At 39.5% G+C, this 25,315-nt stretch overlaps 1 protein-coding gene across 1 annotated transcript; it reads left to right on the top strand.

The window, feature by feature from the left end:
* The first annotated feature begins 5,132 nt into the window (after positions 1-5,132).
* Positions 5,133-24,807, top strand: LOC117659711 (cytochrome P450 2J5-like). Its single transcript, XM_087872416.1, has 9 exons — positions 5,133-6,175; positions 11,790-11,952; positions 15,342-15,491; positions 15,687-15,847; positions 16,674-16,850; positions 19,045-19,186; positions 20,930-21,117; positions 21,285-21,426; positions 24,361-24,807. The coding sequence occupies exons 1-9, from the start codon at positions 6,005-6,007 to the stop codon at positions 24,543-24,545; spliced, it is 1,479 nt and encodes a 492-aa protein (XP_087728542.1). The 5' UTR covers positions 5,133-6,004; the 3' UTR covers positions 24,546-24,807.
* The last annotated feature ends 508 nt before the right edge of the window (positions 24,808-25,315 follow it).

Raw genomic sequence — 25,315 nt, 5'->3', positions numbered from 1 at the left:
ACCCACCACTGGTAATGAATATAGAAAAAAATCAAAATGGCGGACACGAGCAGCTATACAGTGCAATGCTGCCTGCCATGAAGAGAAGAGATGGGAGAACTGTAGGGGGTTTCTTGCTACTCACAACACCAAACAAACCCCTCAATCTTTTCCTTAAACCTACCTTTTTCCTGCTCTACAGCAGCAGCATACTTTATTGCGGTCATAGACCAAAAAACCAAAATATCCAAGGCACGTAGCTGGCACATGACCAGACTGAAGTGCAAAACGACAACAAGATCAGTGGTAGAAAACCACTCTGTCAAGCTCATAGTTCATGTGTTATAATTCTTTTTAGCTCCAATCTATATGGACTATGGTTGATTAAAATTATACATAGGTAGAAAATACTATATTGCAATTTGCATAAAATCTACACATCGGCACTTTATACAACCACCAGCTAGCTCAACTGCTGACGATCAGTGAGGCTCTCCTCAGTCAATGGGTCCAGCCTGTCCCTTCCCCTGACTCTTACATACCAATACTGCAGCAAAATTTTTTGCTACCTTTAATGTAATCTTAGAATCAGTATCCTGGAGTAAGAAGAGAAGGCTAAGATTTTCAGATGTTCCAGGAAATCTTTGGCAAATGGGAGAAATAAGTTCTGACCTTACCTCCCGATAATGGGGGCATATAAATACAATGTGAGCCAACGATTCCGGAGATCGGCCGTCACATGAACAGTGGGTGGATTTCACACTCCCTAAGCACTTGCTTTCTAGGACATTCAAGGGGATCACATTAAAACATGCCTTTAGAAAGGCCAACCTGTATTTGACAAAGGATAGCATAGAGAGATATTTAGGGGTGTGTGTTCGGGGAGTAATACCGAGAGAAAACGGAGAACATACTCCCACACCAAATACCAGATTCTGTTGTCTTTCAATATCATCCAATCGCTGGAATATCAGTGATTTGGCTGCATCTGGGCCAAGCATAAGGGCTTCAATAGGGGGAATACCTATCTTCATAAGTTTGGTGTGAATATTGCTGGCCCAAGGACTGTGGAAGTCGTCCCGCCATAAGCACTGGCCTAAACAGTAATCTGGAAGTCTGACCCACAGGGTCAGCCAGTAGCCAATAGCACGCTTCCACAGAACAGTAGCGAGTGATGGTATGCCCAGTTCCAGGCAGATTGCAGCATTGCTCACACAGGGGGGGGACTCCCATTAGGTGACATAAGAACTGGCTTTGAATGGACTCGAGGAGGGAAATATTTGTTTGGGCCCAAAGGGGGGGTCCTGCTCTACTATTACCTGGCCTGCTACTTGACTGGAGACTTAGAAGTTGAAGGCACTGAGCTGGGATGGCATGGGATGGAGAAGACAGGATTGGTCCAGAGTTGGGATCCAGCTGAGGCTTGTATTTTTTTTACCTTGCCAACCAGTGAAGACCCCGGGCCACAGATTTGGAGTGGAAGGGGCACAGCCGAGCTAGAACCATTGTCTGTAGCATTGAGGGACACAACCAGGATAAGTGTAATGGACCTGCATATGGACTCATTTCTGGACATGAAACAGAAAAGGAGGAGGAGGATGAGCTGGGTCTTGACATTTTGGGGAAAGACACCATGGAGGTTCAGAGAGAGGTGGACTGGGGCGCGGAGGGCACCAGCCTGACAGAGCAGCTTCAGTCAGGACAATCGGACTGCTGAGCTGCAGTGGTGGCAGGTGAGGTGGGGAATGTGAGCAGCTTCTGGCAGTCATTCCCCACCGGTCAGTTTAGAACTGAAGAAGCTTCTTGGATGAGAAGTGAAATATTTTCAAATTAAAAAAAAACCCAATTAAGTTCAGTTGTCTTTTGGAATAAAGCATCTCTGAAATAACCACGATCTGGATGATTGGGAATCTCCATACACGTTAAGCTTGTTATTAACCTTTGTTTCTTTCTGGATGCCAGTAAAACATATTACTTTCCATTTAGTTTTAGTACTTATTTTCATTTTTAGTAGATTTCTCTTGTGGACTTCACATTCTCCAGCCAGAGCAAACTTCAGAGATAATCCAAAATGATACCATGCTTGAAGCGATGAAATGCTGCTGACAGAATTAACAGAAGAAGAAAGGGGCTTCTATCCACCCACATTCCAGGGCAGAAGATCTACAAGAGCAACCAATGCATTTTTTATCCCATACTTATGGGATGTAGACTGGATCCAAATGCCTCATCTAGAGCCCTTTCTAGTTATAGTATAATCACTTTCTATAGGAGACATTTTTCCCAATATTGCTCCACTTGTATTTTCTGGCAATTTCTCTTCCAGAATTCTTTGATTATTCAAAATCTTCTTCTGAATCAATGCAAAGAAAGCGGTCCCTTGGGGTTAATCCTGCCTAGTCTCTTTGTTAACCCTATAATCTGGAGTATATTCCCAACAAGGGCCTGCCAGGCTTCTGAGACCTTTCCTCAAGTGCTTCCTGAAAACCAGTTGAATCTGAATGATGTGATCTAAATAGAGTGGTGGGTGATAGCAGCAAGATTCCTGGTATAGGGGAAGTGATCTCACCATGAGTGATATGAATGTCCTAGATCTTCAGATCACATGTTAGTTAAGAAAAAGACCAGACCAAGTCTATGCTGCTCCCAGTGTGATGAGCATCATGATAACTTTTTGGTTTTGTCTTGGTGGTCATGAATTTCTGAGTCACTCAGACCCTGCTCTGATGGCCTAGAGACTGATATTTTGGAATATAAGAAATTTGGATGAATTTGCCAACATCAGGGCAATGAGGTCAAAGGCCTGGGCAACAAGGAAGACAGTACAGCAGCAGTATTCAAAGTTTATACTTGATTCCTTATATTCAATCAATCAGAATAGAGGTGGAAGGCACCTTGGAGGTCTTCTAGTCCAACACCCTCCTCAAGGGGGAGACCATATACCATTTCAGAGAAGTGACTGTCCAGTCTCTTCTTAAAAACCTCCAGTGGTGAAGCACCCAGAACATCTGAAGGCAAGCTGTTCCATATTTCTGAATATATTTCTGAACTACTGTGCCATGAAGTCCCAGATAATATGATAAAGGGTAGAGGGTAGAGGGCCCTGGGATTCATAATCCATCAACCAAGTTCCTCAACCATACATTAGAATCAGAATTAGAATAACAGTGTTGGAAGGGGGCTTGAAAGTCTTCTAGTCCAACCCCCTGCTCAGGCAGGAAACCCTATACTATTTCAGACAAATGTTGTCCAATCTCTTCTTCAAAACTTCCAGTGTTGGAGCATTCGCAACTTCTGGAGTCAAGCTGTTCCACTGATTAATTGTTCTGACTGTCAGGATGTTGATTTAGTGATAAAACAATCTCTCTTTCTGATATTCCACTGATCCATGTTAACTCTATTAAGAGATATATGTGGAGTAACCTAGTTTGAAGGATTCAGGCATTCCTTCTTTGGCTTTTAGATAAAATTGGACTGAAATTTGGATAGAGAAGCCACATTGTGAAGACTTTTGAAAACTGGTTAGCCCAATTGCGAAGTAGCATGCTCAGGCAATCTATCTGGGTCTACAGACGGGGATCTTCAGCCACAATATGTTTTCCAAGTTTTCTAGTTGAATACTTTAATTACTAGATGGCTTTGTACAAGTAACCCTCAATGTATGACCACAATTGAGCCCAAAAATTATGTTGTTAAGCAAGAAATTTGTTCAGTGAGTCTTGCACCATTTTACGATTTTTCTTGCCACATTTGTTAAGTGAATCACTGCCGTTCTTAGACTAGTAACACGGTTGTTAAGTGAATCTGGTTTCCCCATTGGCTTTGCTTGTCAAAAGGGTGCAGAAGAATGAAGATGAAAAATTATAAGGGGGATGGAGGGGTTCAAGTTTTATACAAAGGGTTTTTTTTTTCTTGATCTGAGTATATTGTGTGGAAGTCCGGGGGGAGGGGAGGGTTAGGGAGGGTTAGGGAGGATGAGGTTGGGAAGTTTGGGGTGGGTTGAGGGGGGGGGAAGGGGTGAAAATGTAATTGTAAAACTTTTGCAATAAAAAAAAAAGGTGCAGAAGGTGATCAAATGATCCTGGAACACTGCGACCGTCATAAATATGAGTCAGTTGTCAAGTATCCAAATGTAAATCATGTGACCTTGGGGATGCTGCAACTGTCATAAGTGTGAAAAATGGTCATAAATCACTTTTTCAGTGCCATTGTAACTTTGAATGGTCACTAAGCGAACTGTTGAAAATCAAGGACTACCTGTATAGGAGGTATATCCAAGTCAACCCTTATTGCTGGAAACAGTGTAGAGTTATCCACCCCTGGGATACATTTCAGAAAAGTAGACTGCATCGTTTCCAGTAAAGGGGCATTTATATATTCCCACAGCTCTGTGCCATTTGTCATCATTGACACTATTTTGCTGTTATATATTTTGATGACTGGAAGTAGACAACACAAGTAACTATAGTTGACAAGCTGCCCTATGGGATTGGCACAGGCTGTAGCCCTTTTTCTTAAAATGTGGGAGCAAAGGACCTTGCTTTTTGTGAAAACCAGTCCTTTGTGTAGGCAGATCTTAACTTGATGTGTACATTCCCTACCCAGGCTCCAATTATCCATACTCCACTCCATCTCTTCCTCAAAACAATTACTTTAGATCTTTATGTCATTGGGTGCACAATGTGAACTAAACCTGTGCAGCAATTCTGTCATCCCTACCTGTGCATGACATTAATAAGACCTCATCTGCATAGAACAGAAGGTTCTCGACAGTGGTTTATCAGCCCGGGATTTCGCAAGGCTCATCAGAGCCCACTGTTCCCCATCTGTCTTGCCGCGATGCTTCCGGTCAAATCCGTTTGAGGGCAAAGTTGAGTGAAGTTTTTTTTATGATAATGTCCCAATGCTGGGTTTACATGACTTTGCATGAGACATAATCCTGGACTAGATAATCCCTCCCTGACCCAAAAAGATTCTCCTTTATATTCAGATAGATTTGATGGGCATGTGATACAGTATGATTTTGAAATGATTCTGGTACGCTGTCATGTTTATGGCAAAAGGGATTACACAGCCCTTGATTGAAATTTTTCCTCTGTTATTTGTGTGGCACATGGTCAGAGGTCCTCTCATTAACCCAAATTAATGTGATAGTATCTTCTTGACAAAGTTCCATCACTAATGAGACAGACATGCTGCTATTAGTTTCCCATCAATGGAATATATAAAAGAGGAAGAAAAGAAAAAAGTATCAGACAAAAGTATACAGTCATCTTCAGATCCACCAGAAAAAGCAGGAAAATGATGGTGACAGGGATATTTTTATGTGTTTTGCTGATTCTCTTCTTCCTGAAAGAACTCTGGTCCCGAAGTCATTTGCCTCCTGGTCCTTTGGCTCTGCCTCTGATTGGATCTGTCTTGGCAGGTGGGCTTTGGCTCCGTGAAGATTACTTCCTTAAGGTATTTAATTCTAACCAGTAATATGCAAGATAATTCTCACTTGTTTTCTTTATATCAAAATTATAGACAAATGTACTTAATCAAGTAAAATACAATGAGGAATACATTTCTTCAAGTGCTAGTGATGAACTTGATTAGTTATTTTAGCAATAGCAATAGCACTTAGACTTACAGTATATACCGCTTCACAGTGCTTTACAGCCCTCTCTAAGCGGTTTACAGTCAGCATATTGACCCCAACAATCCAATTCCTCATTTTACCAACCTCAGAAGGATGGAAGGCTGAGTCAACCTTGAGCCTGGTGAGATTTAAATTGCCAAAATTGCAGTCAGCCAGCAGTCAGCAGAAGTAGCCTGCAGTATTGTACTCTAACCACTCATTTTTTCACCATGGCTCATTTTCCTCATGGTACCAGAATATTTAGGTAAGATTTGCTTATAGCTGTTTCACAGAGCACTGTGTGAAATAACGGGGCTGAATAAAGTATATAAAAGAGGAAGAAAAGAAAAAAGTATCAGACAAAAGCATACAGTCATCTTCAGATCCACCAGAAAAAGCAGGAAAATGATGGTGACAGGGATATTTTTGTGTGTTTTGTTGCTTGCTCTGCTGATTCTCTTCTTCCTGAAAGAACTCTGGTCCCGAAGACATTTGCCTCCTGGTCCTTTGGCTCTGCCTCTGATTGGATCTGTCTTGTCAAGTGGGCTTTGGCTCCGTGAAGATTACTTCCTTAAGGTATTTAATTCTAACCAGTAATATGCAAGATAATTCTCACTTGTTTTCTTTATATCAAAATTATAGATAAATGTACTTAATCAAGTAAAATACAATGAGGAATACATTTCTTCAAGTGCTAGTGATGAACTTGATTAGTTATTTTAGCAATAGCAATAGCACTTAGACTTACAGTATATACCGCTTCACAGTGCTTTACAGCCCTCTCTAAGCGGTTTACAGTCAGCATATTGCCTCCAACAATCCAGTTCCTCATTTTACCAAGCTCAGAAGGATGGAAGGCTGAGTCAAGCTTGAGCCTGGTGAGATTTAAATTGCCAAAATTGCAGGCAGCCAGCAGTCAGCAGAAGTAGCCTGCAGTATTGTACTCTAACCACTCATTTTCTCACCGTGGATCATTTTCCTCATGGTACCAGAATATTTAGGTAAGATTTGCTTATAGCTGTTTCACAGAGCACTGTGTGAAATAACGGGGCTGAATAAAGTATATAAAAGAGGAAGAAAAGTTAAAAGAATGAGATGAAATGATACAACCATCTCCAGATCTATTAATGAGCATCAAAGAAAAAAAACCAACTGGACAATGATGGCAATAGGGACAATTTTATTTGTTTTGCTGCTTGCTCTGCTGATTCTCTTCTTCCTGAGTCAATTTTGGGCTCAAAGACTTTGGCTCTACCTCTCATTGGGATCTTGTGGGCTTATGGGTTTTGGCTTCATGAAGATGATTTTCGTAAGGTATTTTGTTCTAAATAATTAACCAACAATATATAAAATAATTCTCAGGAGTGGTGCGGTGGCCTAGAGGTGGAGCTCTCGCCTCACAATCAGGAGGCTGTGAGTTTGATCCCAGGTGGAGGCAGATATTTCTCTCTCTGGGCACACTGAGAATATATCTGCCGAACAAAAATTCTGCATTGGTGACAGGAAGGGCATCTGGCCATAAAAACTTAGTTAGCTCCATTCAGTTGCCCAGACTCTACCCCGCAAGGGATTATGGAGTCGTTAAATGAAGAAGAAGAAGATGATTATATAAAAACATTCTCGGTTATTTTCTCTGTATCATAACTCTATATAAATATATTAACCTAGTAAAATATTTTTGCATAATGAGAAATTTAATTAATCAAATGATAGTGATGACACTTGGTTATTTTCCTCATCAGGCCACTATATCCAGATCAAGACCTGCTTATCAGTGTTTCACAGAGCAGGATATGAAATAATGGGGCTAAGTTTTTAGGCGGCAAATTCTAGTTCAGTCTTACCAAGAAATGTTTGATAATGGAACCCATTCTTCAGAGAGAGAGAGGAGAGGATGGTTTCTCCTTCATTCTGCTCAAATGAAGCTAGACATTCTTCTGTTGAAGATGCTTTATTCTATATTCCTGCAGTGGACAATAGGTGGAACCTGATAGCCTAAATGTCCCTTGCTAATTCTGCAATTGTATAATGATTTCAAAAGCTTTATGGATCTGTGTTCAACGCTGACAAATGTTTCCACTAACTGCATGAGTCATGTATTACAAGGAAGTATTTCCTCCTCCTGACGGCTGCTGAATAGTAGGAATTTCTCATTTTTCTGCTGACAACCTGCTGATTTTGTTGCCAAAGCTGGTTCTTTGGCAGTGCTGCTCCCTGGATTTGAATGAGATCACTTAGGAATGACCCAAGACAGCTTTTGAACAGCCATGGACTCTCCTGGGAATGGGAATATTGAAGATTTCAGGTCCCTGTGGGAGCAATCAGAAAGATCATCCATCTTCCTCTTAGCAGTTTGTTTTCTTAGGCGTGTCTGGGTTTTAACTTCACTGTTTGAATCTTTTCTTTCACTTTCCTTTTATCTTTAAAGGTTAACTGGCTGGCTGAATGCTGATTTATTTTAATCCTTTGTCGGACTTTATCAGTTCTTTTTTTCTTTTTCCCTCTGATTTATGTGGTCGTTTTGAATAAGTTTTGCTTTTCTGTAAGGAAACACAGCATTTTCTTGGATAGTGGAAGTGCTTTCATTTGATTGACATTTATATTTGACTCTCACCAGAGAGTTTTTGCATTTTATTAATTTGCAAAATATTTGAAGTTTATTTTTTAAATTTTTCTTTCAACTTTGAATCGAAATAGCCAGAAAATATTTTCCCTGCTTCAATATCTATTTCTTCACTTTGCTTCAGCATTTTGTGTTTCCTTTGTTCTCTTATTTATCATTGTTAAATTATACCGAGCAACAATATACCAAATTACAGACAAGCATCTGGCTGATATCTGAAAAAAAGTTTGGTAAAATGCAATCCTTAGTTGAAAGCCTTTTAAAAAGTTTGATGAAATGATAATGGCTGTTGAAAATATTCAGATGCATGTAGCTGGAGATAAATTAGATTCAGAAAAGGAATGTGATTTGAAAGTGGCAGATTCATTGGAAAGAAATATGGACTGTACACACTGAGAACTGAGTTGATTGCACATACCTCCATGAAGTTCAAGCCTGAATTATTTTACAACAGCAGAAACCTAATTAATTGGAGAAGTAATAAATTGGTTTTCCCTAGGAGGATTGAAGGCAATTTGGGGAATGGATTTATCACACTTAACTGGAAAACAAATCCATCTGGACTTTTTTGGGTAGATAGACTGACTTGGAGATTTAATTTATTATATTTAACCAGACAAAAATTGATAACAGATGGTATTTAGAAATAAATGTGGATATTTGATCTAGGCTGAATCACTGTTACTCTTTTATGTTGCGTCACCTTCAAAGTCATGGAATCAATCATAAACCAATCTATTACCCTCCACTTAGAGACAAACAACCTACTCTCTAACAAACAATTTGGTATCAGGAAAAATTTGTCCTGTAATCTGCAACTCTTACACTGCAAAAACATATGGACTACACAACTCAACCAGGGCAAAGCAATAGACTCAATTTACATAGACTTCTCTAAGGCCTTTGATTCAGTGGTACATAACAAACTACTCCTAAAACTAAAAATGTATGGCATTTACGGATCCCTGCATAAGTGGATAGCTGTGTTCCTATCAAGCAGGCAACAAGTAGTCAAAATAGGGAGCGCCCTATCAAACCCTGCACTTGTTAACAGCCGTGTCCCCCATGTCAGCATTTTAGGACCCACACTATTTATACTTTATATAAATGACCTTTGTGATCATATTATAAGCAACTGTGTTCTCTTTGCGGATGATGTAAAACTATTCAACACCACTGACAATGCTGCTACTCTACAAAAAGACATCGACTATGTGTCAGAATGGTCAAACAGTTGGCAACTCCAAATCTCATCCAACAAATGCTCTGTCTTACATATTGGCAAAAAAAATCAGAACACAAAATACAAGCTGGACGGATACGACCTAACAGATGACCCTCACTCTGTCAAAGACCTTGGAGTACTCATCTCAAATGATCTAAGAGCCAGAGCTCACTGTAACAGCATTGCTAAAAAAGCATTAAGAGTTGTTAACCTAATCTTAGGTTAGGATTAGGTTATTACCAGTTTCTTCTCTGGTAATATTGAACTGCAAACTAGGGCATAAAATTTTTTTGCCAGACCAATTCTTGAAGACAGCTCACCTGTCTGGAACTCGCACTGCATATTGGACAGTAATACAATCGAAGGAGTCCAGAGATATTTCACAAGAAGAATCCTCCACTCCTCTACTCGCAACAAAATACCTTATGCTACCAGACTCGAAATTTTGGGCTTAAACAATTTAGAACGTTGCTGTCTTTGGTCTGACCTAAGCATAGTACATAAAATCATCTGCTACAATGTCCTACTAGCTTCAACCAAAACAATACAAGAGCACACAATAGATACAAACTGATGGTAAATGGATCCAAACTAGACGGCAGAAAATACGACTTCAGTAACAGAGTTGTCAACATCTGAAATGCACTACCTGACTCTGTGGTTTCTTCCTCAAATCTCCAAAACTTTAACCTTAGACTGTCTACTGTTGACCTCACCCCATTCCTAAGAGGTCTGTAAGGGGCGTGCATAAGTGCACCAATGTGCCTACCGTCCCTGTCCTACTCTCTCCATATATTGGTATCCTTATCCTGTATTCAGAATCGTGTTTATACTTATATCTGTTATCTTATACATGCTTGACAAATAAATAAAATAAATAAATAAATTTCGGATAGCCAAGATGCCATGATAAATTTTCTACGAGTTGATTAAAATAACAGTATGTTTACAAAGCGTTTTGAAACTTTAGCCTTGCCTATTTATTATTATTGTTCTTCTTGCTAACTATTTTGTCATTAATATAACATATATATATTAATATAATATATAGATAATAGGTTAATACTTTGCAAATAGTTTAAAAATTTCGGGAGCCTTTCTTTTTTTTCAATGGGTGGGAAGCTAATATTGTAGCAATTAATTAATCAGTATACAACTAGGGGGGAATAATATGTCTATGTGTGTGAGTTGTTTTTTCTTTTTGTAATGCACTTTTTAAAATGTCTTGTTTGTTTTGTAGTTTTCCTTTTTTTTGAGCTTTGTATTTTAACTTTTCTTTTGAATAAAATAAAAATAGAACTGAAAAAAAGAAAGTTAATCAATTGTTTTAACAACTTACTCACCCAATAATTTATATGGATAGTAGTGCTCTTGTGGCCAATTTTAATTCAGATTACAATCCATCAGATGACGAACAATTCTTCAGGGCAGTCCATAATCCCTAGAATAGCAATAGCACTTAGATTTATATATCATTTCACAGCCCTCTCTAAGCAGTTTACAGAGTCAGCATATTGCCCCCAACAATCTGGGTCCCTCATTTTACCGAACTCGGAAGGATGGAAAACTTAGTCAAACTTGAGCCGATCAGAATTGAACTGCCTAATTTCTGGCATTGTACTGCATTCTAACCACTGTACCATCATGGCTCATGCACCACCAAGCTCTGTCAATGTAACTGCAGTTGGAAATTTGAGGAATTGATGGCTGAAAAAAGAAGGCAAAGAGATTGAGAAAGCCTCTGATAACCATCCAAACGGTAGCATTCAAAGGATGTGACTGACAGACTAGTACATAAAATTATCTTCCACAATGTCCTACCTGTCAATGACTACTTTAGCTTCAACCACAACAATACACGAGCACATAATAGATACAAACTCAAGGTAAACCGTTCCAAACTCAATTGCAGAAAATATGACTTCAGTAACAGAGCGGTCAATGCCTGGAATTCACTATCTGACTCTGTAGTTTCTTCCCCAAACCCCCAAAACTTTAACCTTAAACTGTCTACTGTTGACCTCACCCCATTCCTAAGAGGTCTGTAAGGGACGTGCATAAGTGTACCAGTGTGCCTACCGTCCCTGTGCTAATCTTTCTTTTTACTTTTACTCTTTTCATGTATTCAAATTATGTTTATGGTTTTACCTGTTATCTTATATATGCTTGACAAAATAAATAAATAAATAAAAATAAATAAATAAGTAAGTAAATATAAATAAATAAATAAAAATAAAAATTCTTAGAATTGAGGATTTAGGAAAGCCTGTAAGTGGCATATTAACTATAAATAATCTGTTTTATTTGATTGTAACATTTCTCAACTTTGATTCACTTGGCAGCCTGCAAAACAATATGGAAATATATACTCCATGTGGTTTGGACATCGCTTTGCAGTAGTGCTGTCTGGATTCAAAACTGTGAAAGAAACAATGACCAGCTTCCCAGAAGAATTCTCTGATCGATTAGATGATGCATTCTTAACTGCTTTAGGGAAAGAAAGGGGTAAGTGCAAATAATAAGGAATTGTATCTGAAAAACCATCACACTGTTACAATTTGTATAATATGCATAACATGGGGAGAATAAGCAAGGGATAGTTAACAAAATAATTTAAAGTAATGAGGTAAGCAAAAGAAATATTGCTATAATCCAGTTTTCACCAAATTATTATATGTCTCAATTGCATTTTATCTTGTCGATTACATTCATACATTGACTTAGACATGACTTCTTTTTCACTAAATATCTACCTGTTTTTTCAGGCTCTCATCATCCCAATTCAACAAAAACTTTCTCAATCTTCCCTTACCTCTTCAATCCTTTCCTTTGTTTCATATTTTACCTTTTTTTTAAAAAAATTGCCTCTTCTTTCAAATTTTGCCACTTTCTCCAGCTTGGATTTTCATCAATTCTCTCTATATGGTCAACCCACCTAAAGGCAATAATTTCATACTGACTACCCACATACAGAACCATCAGCTTTCAGTACTTTCTATGTATAAAAATTAGATTTAGTTGAGATCTGTTCTAAGCTAATAAAATGTCCAAAATTGAAATAAAATCAGCTATTTTATATAGTTATTTTACCTGAAACCAAGAAAACAATTTAAACACTTAAATACCTTGGATTGAGGATCACAGTGGCTCAGTGGCTAAGACGCTGACCTTGTCAATTGAAAGGTTGGCAGTTCAGCGGTTTGAATCCCTAGTGCCGTATAATGGGGTGAGCTCCCGTTACTTGTCCCAGCTTCTGCCAATTTAGCAGTTCGAAAGCACGTAAAAAATGCAAGTAGAAAAATAGGGACCACCTTTGGTGGGAAGGTAACAGTGTTCCATGTGCCTTTGGCATTTAGTCATGCTGGCCACATGACCACAGAGATGTCTTCGGACAGTGCTGGCTCTTCGGCTTTGAAACAGAGATGAGCACCACCCTCCTAAACCTCAGACAGAATGAGAAAGTAACAGCACTCTCCATCATCCATGACCAACCAGATGCATCAACTATTTTTTTTTTCTGATAAATGCAAGGTGGAAAACTTGCCTGGGGAAAGAGTTGCTCTAAGCATATAACATACTACATGTGCACAGAAATGTTCCCAGGTGGGAGGGAAAGTGGTTGGAAAGAGAGAATCAGAATCAGAATCATAACAGAGCTGGAAGGGATATTTATTTATTTATTTAGAGAAACATGTACAAGATAACAGGTATAAGTATAAACATAAATATGAACATAGGAAATGTGTACAAATAAATGGGGATAGTAGGATAGGGATGCTAGGCACCCTGGTGCACTTATGCACATCCCTTACAGAGCTCTGAGGAATGGGGTGAGGTCAACAGTAGACAGTCTAAGGTTAAAGTTATGGGGGGTGGGGATATAACAACAGAGTCAGGTAGTGCATTCCAGGCATTGACCATTGCGTTGCTGAAGTCGTATTTTCTGCAATCGAGTTTGGAGTGGTTTACCTTGAGTTTGTATCTATTGTGTGCTTGTGTATTACTGCGGTTGAAGCTGAAGTAGTCATTGACAGGTAGGACATTTTAGAAGATAATTTTGTGTACTACGCTTAGGTCAGACTGTAGGTGGCGTTGTCCTAGTTGTCCAAGCCCAAAATTTCAAGCCTGGTGGCATAAGGTATTCTGTTGTAAGTAGATGAATGGCGTACTCTTCTTATGAAATACCTCTGGACTTTCTCAATTGTATTAATATCCAATATACAGTGCGGATTCCAAGCAGACAAGCTGTATTTGAGAACTGGTCTAGCAAAGGTTTTGTATGTCCTAGTTTGCAGTACAATATTATCGGAGAAGAAGCTTCGCAAGATTAAGGTGACAACTCTTAATGACTTTTTGGCAATGCTATTACAGTGAGCTCTGGTGTTTAGATCATTTGACATGAGTACTCCAAGGTCCTTGACAGAGTGAGGGTGGTCTATGAAGTCGTATCCGCCCAGCTTGTATTTGGTGTTCTGATTTATTTATTTATTTATTTATTTTTGCCAATGTGTAAGACAGAGCATTTGTTCTTCTAGTTCAGCCCTCTGCTCACTTTCAGATAAGTGGCTGTCCAGTCTTTTCTTAAAAACCTCCAGTGTTGAAGCACCCACAACTTCTGAAGGCAACTTCTGTTCCACTTGTTAATTGTTCCCACTGTTAGGAAGTTTCTCCTCAATTCCAGGTTGCTTCTCTCCTTGATTAGTTTCCATCCATTCTTTCCTGTCCTGCCCTCTTGTGCTTTGGAAAATAAATTGACCCCCTCTTCTTTGTGGCAACCCCTCAAATACTGAAATACTGCTGTCAATACTGCTCTCCTCATGGGTAAATCTGCTTGTTTTAGGGGAAAGGGGAGTGTCTGTTTGAGAGAGTGAATCAAGTGACTGCAGGGAGGAAAGTGCTCCAGTTCACCTCATGAATGAATCTGCTTGTTTCTAGGAGGAGGGGAGAGTGGCTGTTTGATTGAGTGTAAGTGGGAAGTCTTGTTAGCTGTGTGTGTGGGAAAAAGTGGTTAGATGGTGTCCATCAGCCTTGAAAGGCAACTCATGTAGGTGAAGGAAAACTCTGATCTCAAACCTTGGCCCACTTGTTTAGGTCAGTTCAGTGTCAGGAAGATGAACGAAAATGGCCAATGCCTGCTGGAGTTTTGCTGCTACTATGGTTTTTGCGTTAGCAATACATACTTTAAAACAAAGCCTCAACACAGAGTCTCTTGGAGACATCCAAGATCGAAGCATTGGCACCAGCTTGACTTGATTCTTACCAGGCGCTCCAACCACCCCAATATTACAATCACACGCAGCTATCAGGGTGCTGCTTGCAATACAGACCACTCCTTGGTGTGCAGCAGAATAAAACTGCAAACAAAGATATTTCATCACTCGAAGAAGACGGGAAGACCACGAATTGACATCAACAAGACCCGCAATCAGGGCAAAGTGGAGGAATTTGCACAAGCACTCAAGGAAACTCTCCCAGGCCAGGCTGAAGTAAATGTATCTGAACGATGGGAATATTTCAAGAATGCTGTTTATAACACTGCCTTGTCAGTATTTGGTAAAGAGATCAGAAAGACAGCAGATTGGTTTGAAGCCCATTCGGAGGAGTTGACACCAGCCATCGAGGAAAAAATGAGAGCTTTAATTGCATATAAAGCCTGTTCCAGTGAGCGCAACCTACAGGTTCTGCGAGCTGCTCATAGCAAAGTCCAACAGACAGACAGGAGATGTGCTAACGATTATTGGCTGCAGCTTTGCTCTCGGATCCAGATAGCCAAACCATTCTGCTGTCTTTCTGGTCTCTTTTCCAAATCCTGACAAGGCAGTGTTATAAGGTTTTTTTAAAAAAAATATGAGTGTTATAAGGAATCATTTATCATTGTCTGCTGATGCCCTCAGGAATTATTTTCTCCAGTGGCCACACCTGGAAACAGCAGCGACACGTTGGCATCACTTCTCTGCGGAAGCTGGGCCTGGGCAAGAAAAGCATTGAGCATCAAATAGAAGACGCAGCTCAGACGTTGGTGGAGATCTTTAGAGAAACAAAAGGTATGTAATTTGGGGTAATGGCTCACATTTTTTCATACTGTGTATTTTGAACAAGAAATGGGTATTTGATATGTGTATTTGATATGAATTTTTTTTTACATTTTTGAAAAAATTGATAGGAGTTCCCAATAATTTTTTTCATCCTGTAGTAGTCTTGTTCTTTAATAATTCATTATGAAATATCTTCATTTACAGGACAGCCCTTTGACCCTTCAATTCCAGTAATAAATGCAGTTTCTAATGTCATATGTGCTTTGAGTTTTGGGCATCAGTTTGCCCCTGAAGATGAAAACTTCCAGAAATTAATTCAAGCCCTTCAAAGTATTGTGGAATTCTGTGGTCACTTTTTTCATTTGGTGAGTCATGTTTTCTATTAAAGAGGCAAAACTGTTTCCCTCAGTATTTTCATGTAATCATGAATGGAATCCATGGAGGAAGCCTTGGAAATCATCTTTTGTACTATTATTCCAGTGGATTGGACAAGTCTTTAAGTTTTCTTGTCAAGATTTTGGAAGTGGGTTGCCATTGCCCACTTCCCAGGGTCTGAGAGAGAGGGACTGGTCCAGTTTCACCCAATTGACTGAGTGCTTGAGTTGGGACTAATACTCAGTTTCTAATTTGTGCATTAACCACTGTACCAAAGTGGTTCTGCCAATGAAGGAATCCATCATTTCAGTATTCACCAGCAGTTGGCTGTCCATCCCATATTTAAACAGTTCTAGAAAAGATGACCACTTCCTGGGTCAGTCCGTCATTGAACAGTTTTTACAATTTTTTCCTAATACCAAACCAACATCTGCTTCATTCTGATTTAAACCGAATATCCAATCCATGTAGTTAATTCATTTTTTAGCTTGGCATGTGAATCCAGATTTTTTGAAGAATGGATTAGTTAGCCATGGTTAACCATATTTAGAAAGGCTCCTGGAGAGAATGAGAGAATTTTATAATAGCTTTATAAAAATCAATCTGCCTCTAACATAATTCTTTTCTGGAAGAATTTGGGAACAGCTTTTCTGGAGGACTTTTGAGGTCTGACACTAAAACATGGTTTGCCATATTTTAATGTGCTTGTAGTGGGTTTTTTTAGCTATTAAGTGCTGTCTATTACTGTGAGCTTCTGAGAGCCTTCTTTATTTGTAGTGGGGAATAAATAAACTTTTCCTTTTCCATTTCTATTAGATGTTTAATATGTTCCCAAGATTAATGAGCTACCTCCCAGGTCCTCACAAGGAGGTCTTGGCTTCTGCAGAGACAATCCATTCCTTTGCCAAGCAAGAAATAGAAAAACACAAGGAATCCAGCGCTCTGCATGAGCCTCAAGATTTCATTGATCACTATCTTCTACAGATGGAGAAGGTATGGTTTTACTGTGGTTCAATACATGAAAAAGGAATCACTATATTCCTTGCTATAAGCAAACAGGAGGGGCTACTGAAATTGTCTTCACTGGATTTTTTTTTCTTTTTCATTCAATTCCTACTGTCCCCATTTATTCGTACCCATTTCATGTATTCATAATCATGCTTATACTTATCCCTGTTATCTTGTACATTCTTGACAAAATAAATAAATTTGTTAAAAAATCATGCGCACTAGACAAATACATACATACATACATACACACATACTTATTACACTTGTTGCACTGTATAGTGTAATATTAATGCAGTATCAGGGGTCCTCAATTTAATTGTATAGAACGTAAAGGATGTTTTTTTTTATTTATAGTTTTCTTATGTATGATGTACACTGAAGATGGCATTTATTTCATTGTACAAGGTGCAATGACAATAAAGTAAACTTAAACTTATCTTGAAATGATCGGAAAAGGACAGATCCTTCCACAGCTTTGACCATAAGTAAAAATGTAAAACAGTTTGAAACAAGGACTAAAGGGCCTCCTCTCCAACATTTTCAGAAAAAGTTTGATTTTTTAAAGAGCAACTTTTATTGATTTGAAGTTATAGTGGATCACTTTATTTACAATTTGATACTATCAGTCTTGAGTGGGCCATCGGTCTGGTCACCACATTTAAGGTAAAGGTTCCCCTCGCACATATGTGCTATTGTTTCTGACTCTAGGGGGCAGTGTTCATCTCTGTTTCAAAGCTGAAGAGCCAGCGCTGTCCTAAGACAACTCCGTAGTAACGTGGCCGGCATGATTAAATGCCAAAGGTGCACAGAACGCTGTTACCTTCCCACCAAAGGTGGTCCCTATTTTTCTACTTGCATTTTTACGTGCTTTCGAACTGCTAGGTTGGAAGAAGCTGGGAAAAGTAATGGGAGCTCACCCCATTATGTGGCACTAGGGATTCGAACTGCTGAACTGCTGACCTTTCGATCAATAAGCTCAGTGTCTTAGCCACTGAGCCATATACAGTCTCCTTAATACTGACCTCCATTCCTAAACCATTAAGGTAGATTTTCCACCTTTGAATTAATGGTTCAAGGATGGTTCAATGCTTCAATTCATCTTTCACTCTCCATCATGGTATCATCAGTATATAACAGCATCCACGGTTGCTTTATGGTCACAGTGTCCACACTAATTATAAAGAGCAATGGTGAGTGGTTGGACCATTTATGGATGGGAAAGAAATAGGTCATGTGGTACATGATCAAATGCTTTTTCTAGCTCAGTGACTGCCGTATCTATGGTGTTTTGTTTCTCAAGATGCTTCTCCATCAATAGGCAGATGGACTGCATTGTGTCATTTGTCCCATAACTCTTCATGATGTTGCACTGGTTTGGTGAAAGCTTATTGATATCTCACAAGAATCCAGTACAGCTAGTCCTTGATGTACATCCACAACTGGGCACAAACTTTCTGTTGCTAAGCAAGGCAGTTGTTAAATGAATTCTGCCCCATTTTATGACTTTTCTTACTACAGTTGTTAAGTGAATCACTGCAGTGGTTAAATGAATCATGTGATCGTTTATCGAATCTGGCTTCCCCCCTGACTTTGCTTGTCAGAGGCCATCTGGGAAGGATACGAATGGTGATCATATGACCCCAGGATAGTGCAACCATCATTAATACATGCCAGTTGCCAAGCACCTGAATTTTGATCACATGGCCATGGGGATGCTGCAACAATATGAAAAGTGGTCATAAGTCACATTTTTCAGTGCTGAGGACACTTTGAATAATCACCAAATGAACAGTTATAAATTGAGGACTAAAAAAAAATACATAAATGAGAAAACCATGGTTTTACACCTGGGCAGGAAAAACCAAAGTAAGTACAGATTAGGTGAAATCTGGTTGAAAAACAGTAACCATGAGGGACCTTGGAGTCCTAGTGGATGATCATTTAAACATGAGTTAGCAGTGTGAGGCAAAAAAGCTAATAAAATCCTTGGCTGTATAAACAGAGGCATAGAATCAAAATCACATGAAGTATTAGTTCCATTTTAAAAATATTTAATAAGACCACACCTGGAATACTGCATCCAGTTTTGGTCACCACATTACAAAATAGATGTTGAGATTTCAGAAAAAATCTTCTTAGAATTGTTGTAAATTTCATTGTCCATTTTAAACATCAGAGCAAGAAGGACCCCAACTCTACCTACAATGAAGAAAACCTGATTCAGTGTATTTCTGATTTTTTTGCTGCTGGAACAGAGACAAGCTTCGCTACTCTGATGTGGGCTCTGCTCCTCTTGACCAATCATCCTGACATCCAAGGTGAGACATATCTGGCAATGGGAACAAGTGCCATTCTCATAACATTATTATTATTTATTATGTTGTCAAACACATAAGGTAACAGATATAAGTATAAACATGATTATGAATTCAGAAAAAGGATACAAATCCTTTTTGGGGACAGTAGGATAGGGATGGTAGGCACGTTGGTGCGCTTATGCATGCCCCTTACAGACCTCTTAGGAAGGGGGTGAGGTCAACAGTAGACTGTTTAAGGTTAAAGTTATGGGGGTTTGGGGAAGTAACCACAGAGTCAGGCATTGCATTCCAGGCATTGACCATTCTGTTGCTGAAGTCATATTTTCTGCAATCGAGTTCATACATACATACACAGAAAGAATTTGAGAGCCTTCTTTGATTTCTCAATAAAATGTTGAGCAAGGAACTAAAAACTGGAATCAATACAAATCTGAAACATCTAACATGTTCAACATAGAAATCTACCGTGGTTTTCAGATTTGTTACTTGTTTCTGGACTAAATTGCATATACAAGACTAAATTTCCAAACAATAATAAATCAAGATGGTGGGAACAAGCAGATGCATGACACAAGGCTCCCTGCCATGAACAGAAGGGATGGGGAAATTGTGGGAGATTCTTCACCACTTGGAGCACCAAAGGAAGCCCTCAATCTTCCCCTTAACCTTATCTTCTTCCTGCCCTGCTACTGCCTTTCCTGCTATTTGACTGGAGTCCAGAGACTGAAGGGACCAAACTGGGATGGCCTGGCAAAGACAGGGGATTGATCTAGAGTCCAGAGGCAGCTGAGACTTGTATTTTCACTCTGCCAACCAGTGAAGATTTGGTGTGGACAGGGAGAGCCAACCTAGGACCATTGTCTGAAGCACTGAGGGACATGATCAGGACAAGGGACTGTTCATCGTCATAAAATGTTGGAAGTACCGAGGTGCTTCCAGGTTAAAAGTATTAACCAGTGCCATCACTGTTGTCTGGGGGATGCCCAGTTGGGGATGCCTTTCATATCCCCTAAATGAGCCAACCAAAGTGGTAACTATTTATCTATTCATGTTTGCATGCTTTCAAATTGCTACATCAGCAGGAGCTGGAGCAAATGACAGGCGCTCACCCAAGCATAGAGCAGCACTCAGGTCTCGAACGCAGGCTTGTAATTGTCAACCCAGCATTCTAAATGCATGTGCCACCGCACTCCTAAGGGACTGGTGGGAGGTAGAGAGGTGGCCCTGAGTGTGATCCAGTGCCAGTCTGAAGGGGTTGCATGGCTGGAAGCCATGCCAAAGAGTGTGTCCTGAAGGTGGAAGGCTGATAGAGGTGTAGTGAAGAGCTATCTTGGAGCTGGAGCTGAAGCCAGCCCAGAAGGATGACACACTGGCAGGGACTGGAAGCAAGAACTTGCCCAAAGTCAACAGGGGCCTTTGAAGTGAAGTATGTGTCCCAAATCAGAGGTCAGGGATTGGAAGGAGGAGTGCAAAACCCAGAGACCAAAGATGGATTTGGAGCCCTCTGGTAAGGTGGGCCAGGGACAATGGTGACATAAAGGTCAATGAGCTGGCAACTGGGGTTGGAGGCCTAGCTGGGGTTGTGAACTTTGGTATTCCAATAGATAAGGAATTCAGAAGCCAGTAATAAATTGAAGGAGAAGATCACATACTCTGAAGAACATTGGTAGCAATAGGCCTCTAAGGATTAAAATTTGGAAACAAATGAAGGAAATTAAGCTTCTATTTCCATTTTTTTTCTAGAGAAAGTCCAGAAGGAGATTAAAGATGTGTTTGATATCTCACAGTCAATTTCCTATCAGGATCGGAAGAAGCTGCCCTACACCAATGCTGTGATTCATGAAATGCAGCGTCTAAAATATGTCTTGATAGTTGGGATTCCCAGACAAACTACAAAAGATGTAAAGATGAAGGATTACCACATTCCAAAAGTGAGACATGCTAAGAACAGCCACTGCTCTCAGAAACTCTTTTTGGAAATGAACAAATATGGGTCCATAAAGGCAAACTAAAACCAAATGTTTCATCAATATTATTTGAACTTTTCTGCCTTTTTCCCTTATGAAACTGCTCTGTTTAATCATCTCTTTGTTTGCAGGGGACCATTATTTTCCCAGACCTGCGTTCTGTTCTCTTTGATCCTGAACAATGGGAGACACCTGAAGAATTCAACCCAAATCACTTTTTAGATAAGGATGGGAAGTTCATAGAGAGAGAAGAGTTTCTGCCCTTCGGAATAGGTACGTATATGAACCCAAAGCAGTTTATCACTTATAGATTCCCACCGCCCCAACATTGAGTTGTTCTGAATTCATCATGGACTGAATAGAAAATCAAGGAATCTAAGTTCCTTCTAGTTTGAAAACCATGAGAGTCTGAAATTCCTCTTGGGCTACCAAGTTTAAACTACAAAGAAATATTAATTACGTTTAGATTTTATATTTAGATTGTAATCAGTAGAGCTTTGTAAGATAGCTACAAGATTAGGAATTCCAGTTTGGCATTGCTGCGGGACGGTCGTGGGTAACGGGGCTCTGTGAACCTAGGCCGAATCCTCATCGTTGGAGGGCCCTAAGGCACTAAACTCACCCTGAAGGGATGACAAAGAAAGGAGGGGGGCCCTTGCAGATCACGGAGAGCGGCGGCTCTTCTGCTTGATCCGAGGTGCCCTCCCATCCAACAATGAAGTGGAGAGGTGACCATTATGGCCACCGAGAAGCTGGGGCAACTGAAGAAGGAAATGTGCTGGAGCAGTTTGTGAACAGTGGCCTGGAACTGGGTGAGGTGATTTTCAAGTTCTATACTAGAGATCTAATCCCAAAGAAAAGAAATTCCAAAAGAAAGACTCTCTAAAGCGGTGAGAAAGTGGCGAATAAACACTTAGAGAAAAATTACCGAAAGTGAAACCTAAGGGGAGAATATGAAGTTTTAAAATACAGAAAGACTGGATTCAAATATTTTATTGGTAATATTTTGAAAAGGCATTTTGAAATGCTGGGAATATTTGGTTGATTATTGGAAGAAATTGCTTGAAGAAAATTGGAACAACAATCAACTGTTAGATTTTGTGTAATGTTGAAATTTTAGGAGAAGGTGCCATCCACTGGTGAAAGAATATATATATTATATTTTTACAAGGCTGGGAATAACATTGGAATAATCTGAGGATTGATAAGGCAGAAAAGAGAGTGGAGACAAACAACATCTGGAAGACTGCCTTTTAGCATATTATTTTATACTTACTTGCTTCACGATTGATGCGGAACAAATTGTGAGACTTTTTGAAGATTTCTAAGTAGAGTGGATACAAATACCAGGAATTATCACTGAAATTGAAGAGTTGACTGTGTGACTTAAGAAGACATGGTGAAATCTGATGGATTCACCTAGGATTATAAACATTGTCTGATAACTGCTTAAGAGGTGAAAGAAGAAGAAGAAAAAACTTTTTGGAGAACTTAGAAGTAAACTGACCTGTTGAGGACTATAAATAACTATAAATATTGGGCATCCTGAGAAATAATTTTGGGTCTGAGTAAACTGTTTCAATATTGGCTTTTTGGTGTTACAGATAACTGAGATTTTGGGACTGGTAGATTACTGAATAACTTTTTGATCCATCAAAATAAGGCAAAATGCTTCAACAGGGAAAAATAAATGTATTTCAAAAAGAAATATTGATACATATTATGGAAATACATATCTTTATAAAACAATCATTAAAAGCAGTATCTTGCATACATCATCAGGGTCATAGTAAGACAAGTAATTAATACAGTATGCCATCCATCTTATAATAAAAAGAATTTAGGTGGCTTAGTTCAGCTAAAGCTTGAACCATGGTGGGGCAATGGTTAAAATGCAGTATTGCAGAAAAACTCTGCCCACAGCCAGCTGTTTGATCTTGACTGGCTCAAATTTGACTCAACCTTCCATCCTTTCAAAGTCAGTAAAATGAGGAGCCAGATTTTTGGGGGCAATGTGCTGACATTGTAAATCACTCTCAGAGTGCAGTAAATCCCTATGGAGTAGTATATAAAACTAAGAACAATAGATTTATTAAAGGTTTAGCTAGTGCTAAAGGTTATAAGTGAAAGGTTATAAGGTAGATTAAGATTTTATCAATGTTATCAATAGCATTCTTCCTTACTATAAACCTTCCTATGCAAGGATCACCTTTATAGTCAGGCATTCCTGAGCAGGAAACAGATGGTCTGCTCAGATTGGCATTCTGTCTATTTAGGAATAGCAAGCACTTAGCACTTACCATATTTTTCGGAATATGATTTCGAAGAGGATGACGAGAAAAAATTAGTTTTTTGGCTTCCACACATCCAGTTTTTGCCCTCCTCAGCCCTCAGGAGCACTCTGCAGGCCTCCCAAACCCTCTGCGCATCCCATTTTTGTGAAATACGGGCCCATTTTCATGAAAAAACAGGCTCGTTTTTGGCCTCCTGATTCATGTGTCCCATTTTTGCCCTCCCCAGCCTGCAGGAACACTCTGCAAGCCTCGTAAACCCTTCATGTGTCCCATTTTCGTCAAAAACAGGCTTGTTTTTGGCGAAAACAGGACATTCGAATATGGCCCTGCTTTTGGCCTCCCAAAACACCCCCACCCCCGTGTTTTGGGAGGCTAAAAACAGGGCCATATTCAGTCTATAAGATGCAGGGACATTTCCATCCACTGGGGAAAAGGTGTGTCTTACAGTCCGAAAAATACAGTATATACTTCTTCATAGTGCTTTTATAGCCTTCTATGAGTGGTTTACAGAATCAGCATATTGCCCCCAACAATCTGTGTCTTCAATTTAGTGACCTCAGAAGGATGGAAAGCTGAGACAACCATGAACAGGTCAGAATCGAACTGCTGGCAGTGAGCTGAGTTAGCCTACAATATTGAATTCTAACCACTGTGTCATCATGGCTCATGAACTGATTTAACAAAGCAGTTTGATCAATGGCTCAGCACACCAACAGATTCAAAGCACTATCCCCAAAAGCTATTCCTATGACTAAATAATAACATGCTAAATAATAAGCAATACTAGAAGATAGCAAGGTTCAACAGGGAAATGTGTTTCATCCGTTACAAATCTTCTCTCACGTTTCCTTGCTGACGGGGTATATTTTGGAGAAGTGATCATTATTCCCTTTATACTTTGTCTCACCTACAGGTCAGCGTGTATGTGTGGGAGAGCAACTGGCAAGAATTGAGATCTTCATCTTTCTGACCAGCCTGTTGAAGGCCTTCAGCTTCCAGTTGCCTGAAGGAGTGAAAGAACTCAATGAAGCACCTGTTGTAAAAGTGACAATGCATCCACAGCCTTATAAACTGTGTGCTATTCCCACAAAGGCTTAAACCTAAACACCACAAAAAAGCATAAAACTAAATACAGAAGAGCTGTTCAGTACAATAAATGTTTCATACATATACAAATTAACTTAATATTGTGTTTTGCTTCTATTTACTCAATACTGAACTTCTTCAACCTATTGCTGGGTTCATGCAACATACCTAACAAGGTCAACCAAAGACTGGGAGGATGTGTGTGAAAAAAACTAAGGTTATCATGCTTTATCTTTGTTTCCTTTTGGATGCCAATAAAACATATTTTCTTTTATTTTTGGTATCTTTTTCATTTTTACTAAATTTCTCCTATGGACCATGTTCCCCAACCAGATTTCGTAAATAGACCAAAATGATGCCATGCTTGAAGGGATGAAATGATGCTGAGAGAATTAGCAAAAGAAGAAAATATGCCCCCATCACATCCCTGTGCAGAACATCCACAAGACAAGAGCAGCCAATGCATTTTTCATCCCAGCTGAACCTCAACTGGATCTAATTATGAGCTTCATTTAAAGCAGGGGTGTCACACTTGCGTTGTCACGGCAGCATCACGTGACGTATCATGACATTTTATCCCCTTCACCAAACCGGGGGGTGGGGGTGGCCAGTGCGTGACGCATCCGGCCTGCAGGTTGCGAGTTTGACAGCCGTGATCTAAAGCCCTCTGTAGTTGCAGCCTAATCACTTTCTCTACAACCTTCCCCAAATATTTTTTGTCAGTCTTGCTCCAGTTGTCTTTTCTGGCAATTCCTCTGTCAGAGTTCTTTGATGATTCAAGA

This window comes from Pantherophis guttatus, chromosome 6, assembly GCF_059756535.1.
Source record: "Pantherophis guttatus breed Tessera chromosome 6, ASM5975653v1, whole genome shotgun sequence".
NCBI lineage: Eukaryota > Metazoa > Chordata > Lepidosauria > Squamata > Colubridae > Pantherophis > Pantherophis guttatus.
The sequence above is the reverse complement of the archived record's forward strand: the minus strand, read 5'-3'. Positions and strand labels throughout refer to the sequence as shown.

Coding starts and splice junctions, on each gene's coding strand:
- LOC117659711 (XM_087872416.1), top strand. CDS start 6,005: ATGATGGTGACAGGGATATTTTTGTGTGTTTTGTTGCTTGCTCTGCTG. Junction 11,953..15,341: donor TGCTTTAGGGAAAGAAAGGG/GTAAGTGCAAAT, acceptor TGATGCCCTCAG/GAATTATTTTCTCCAGTGGC. Junction 21,118..21,284: donor AGGATTACCACATTCCAAAA/GTGAGACATGCT, acceptor CTTTGTTTGCAG/GGGACCATTATTTTCCCAGA.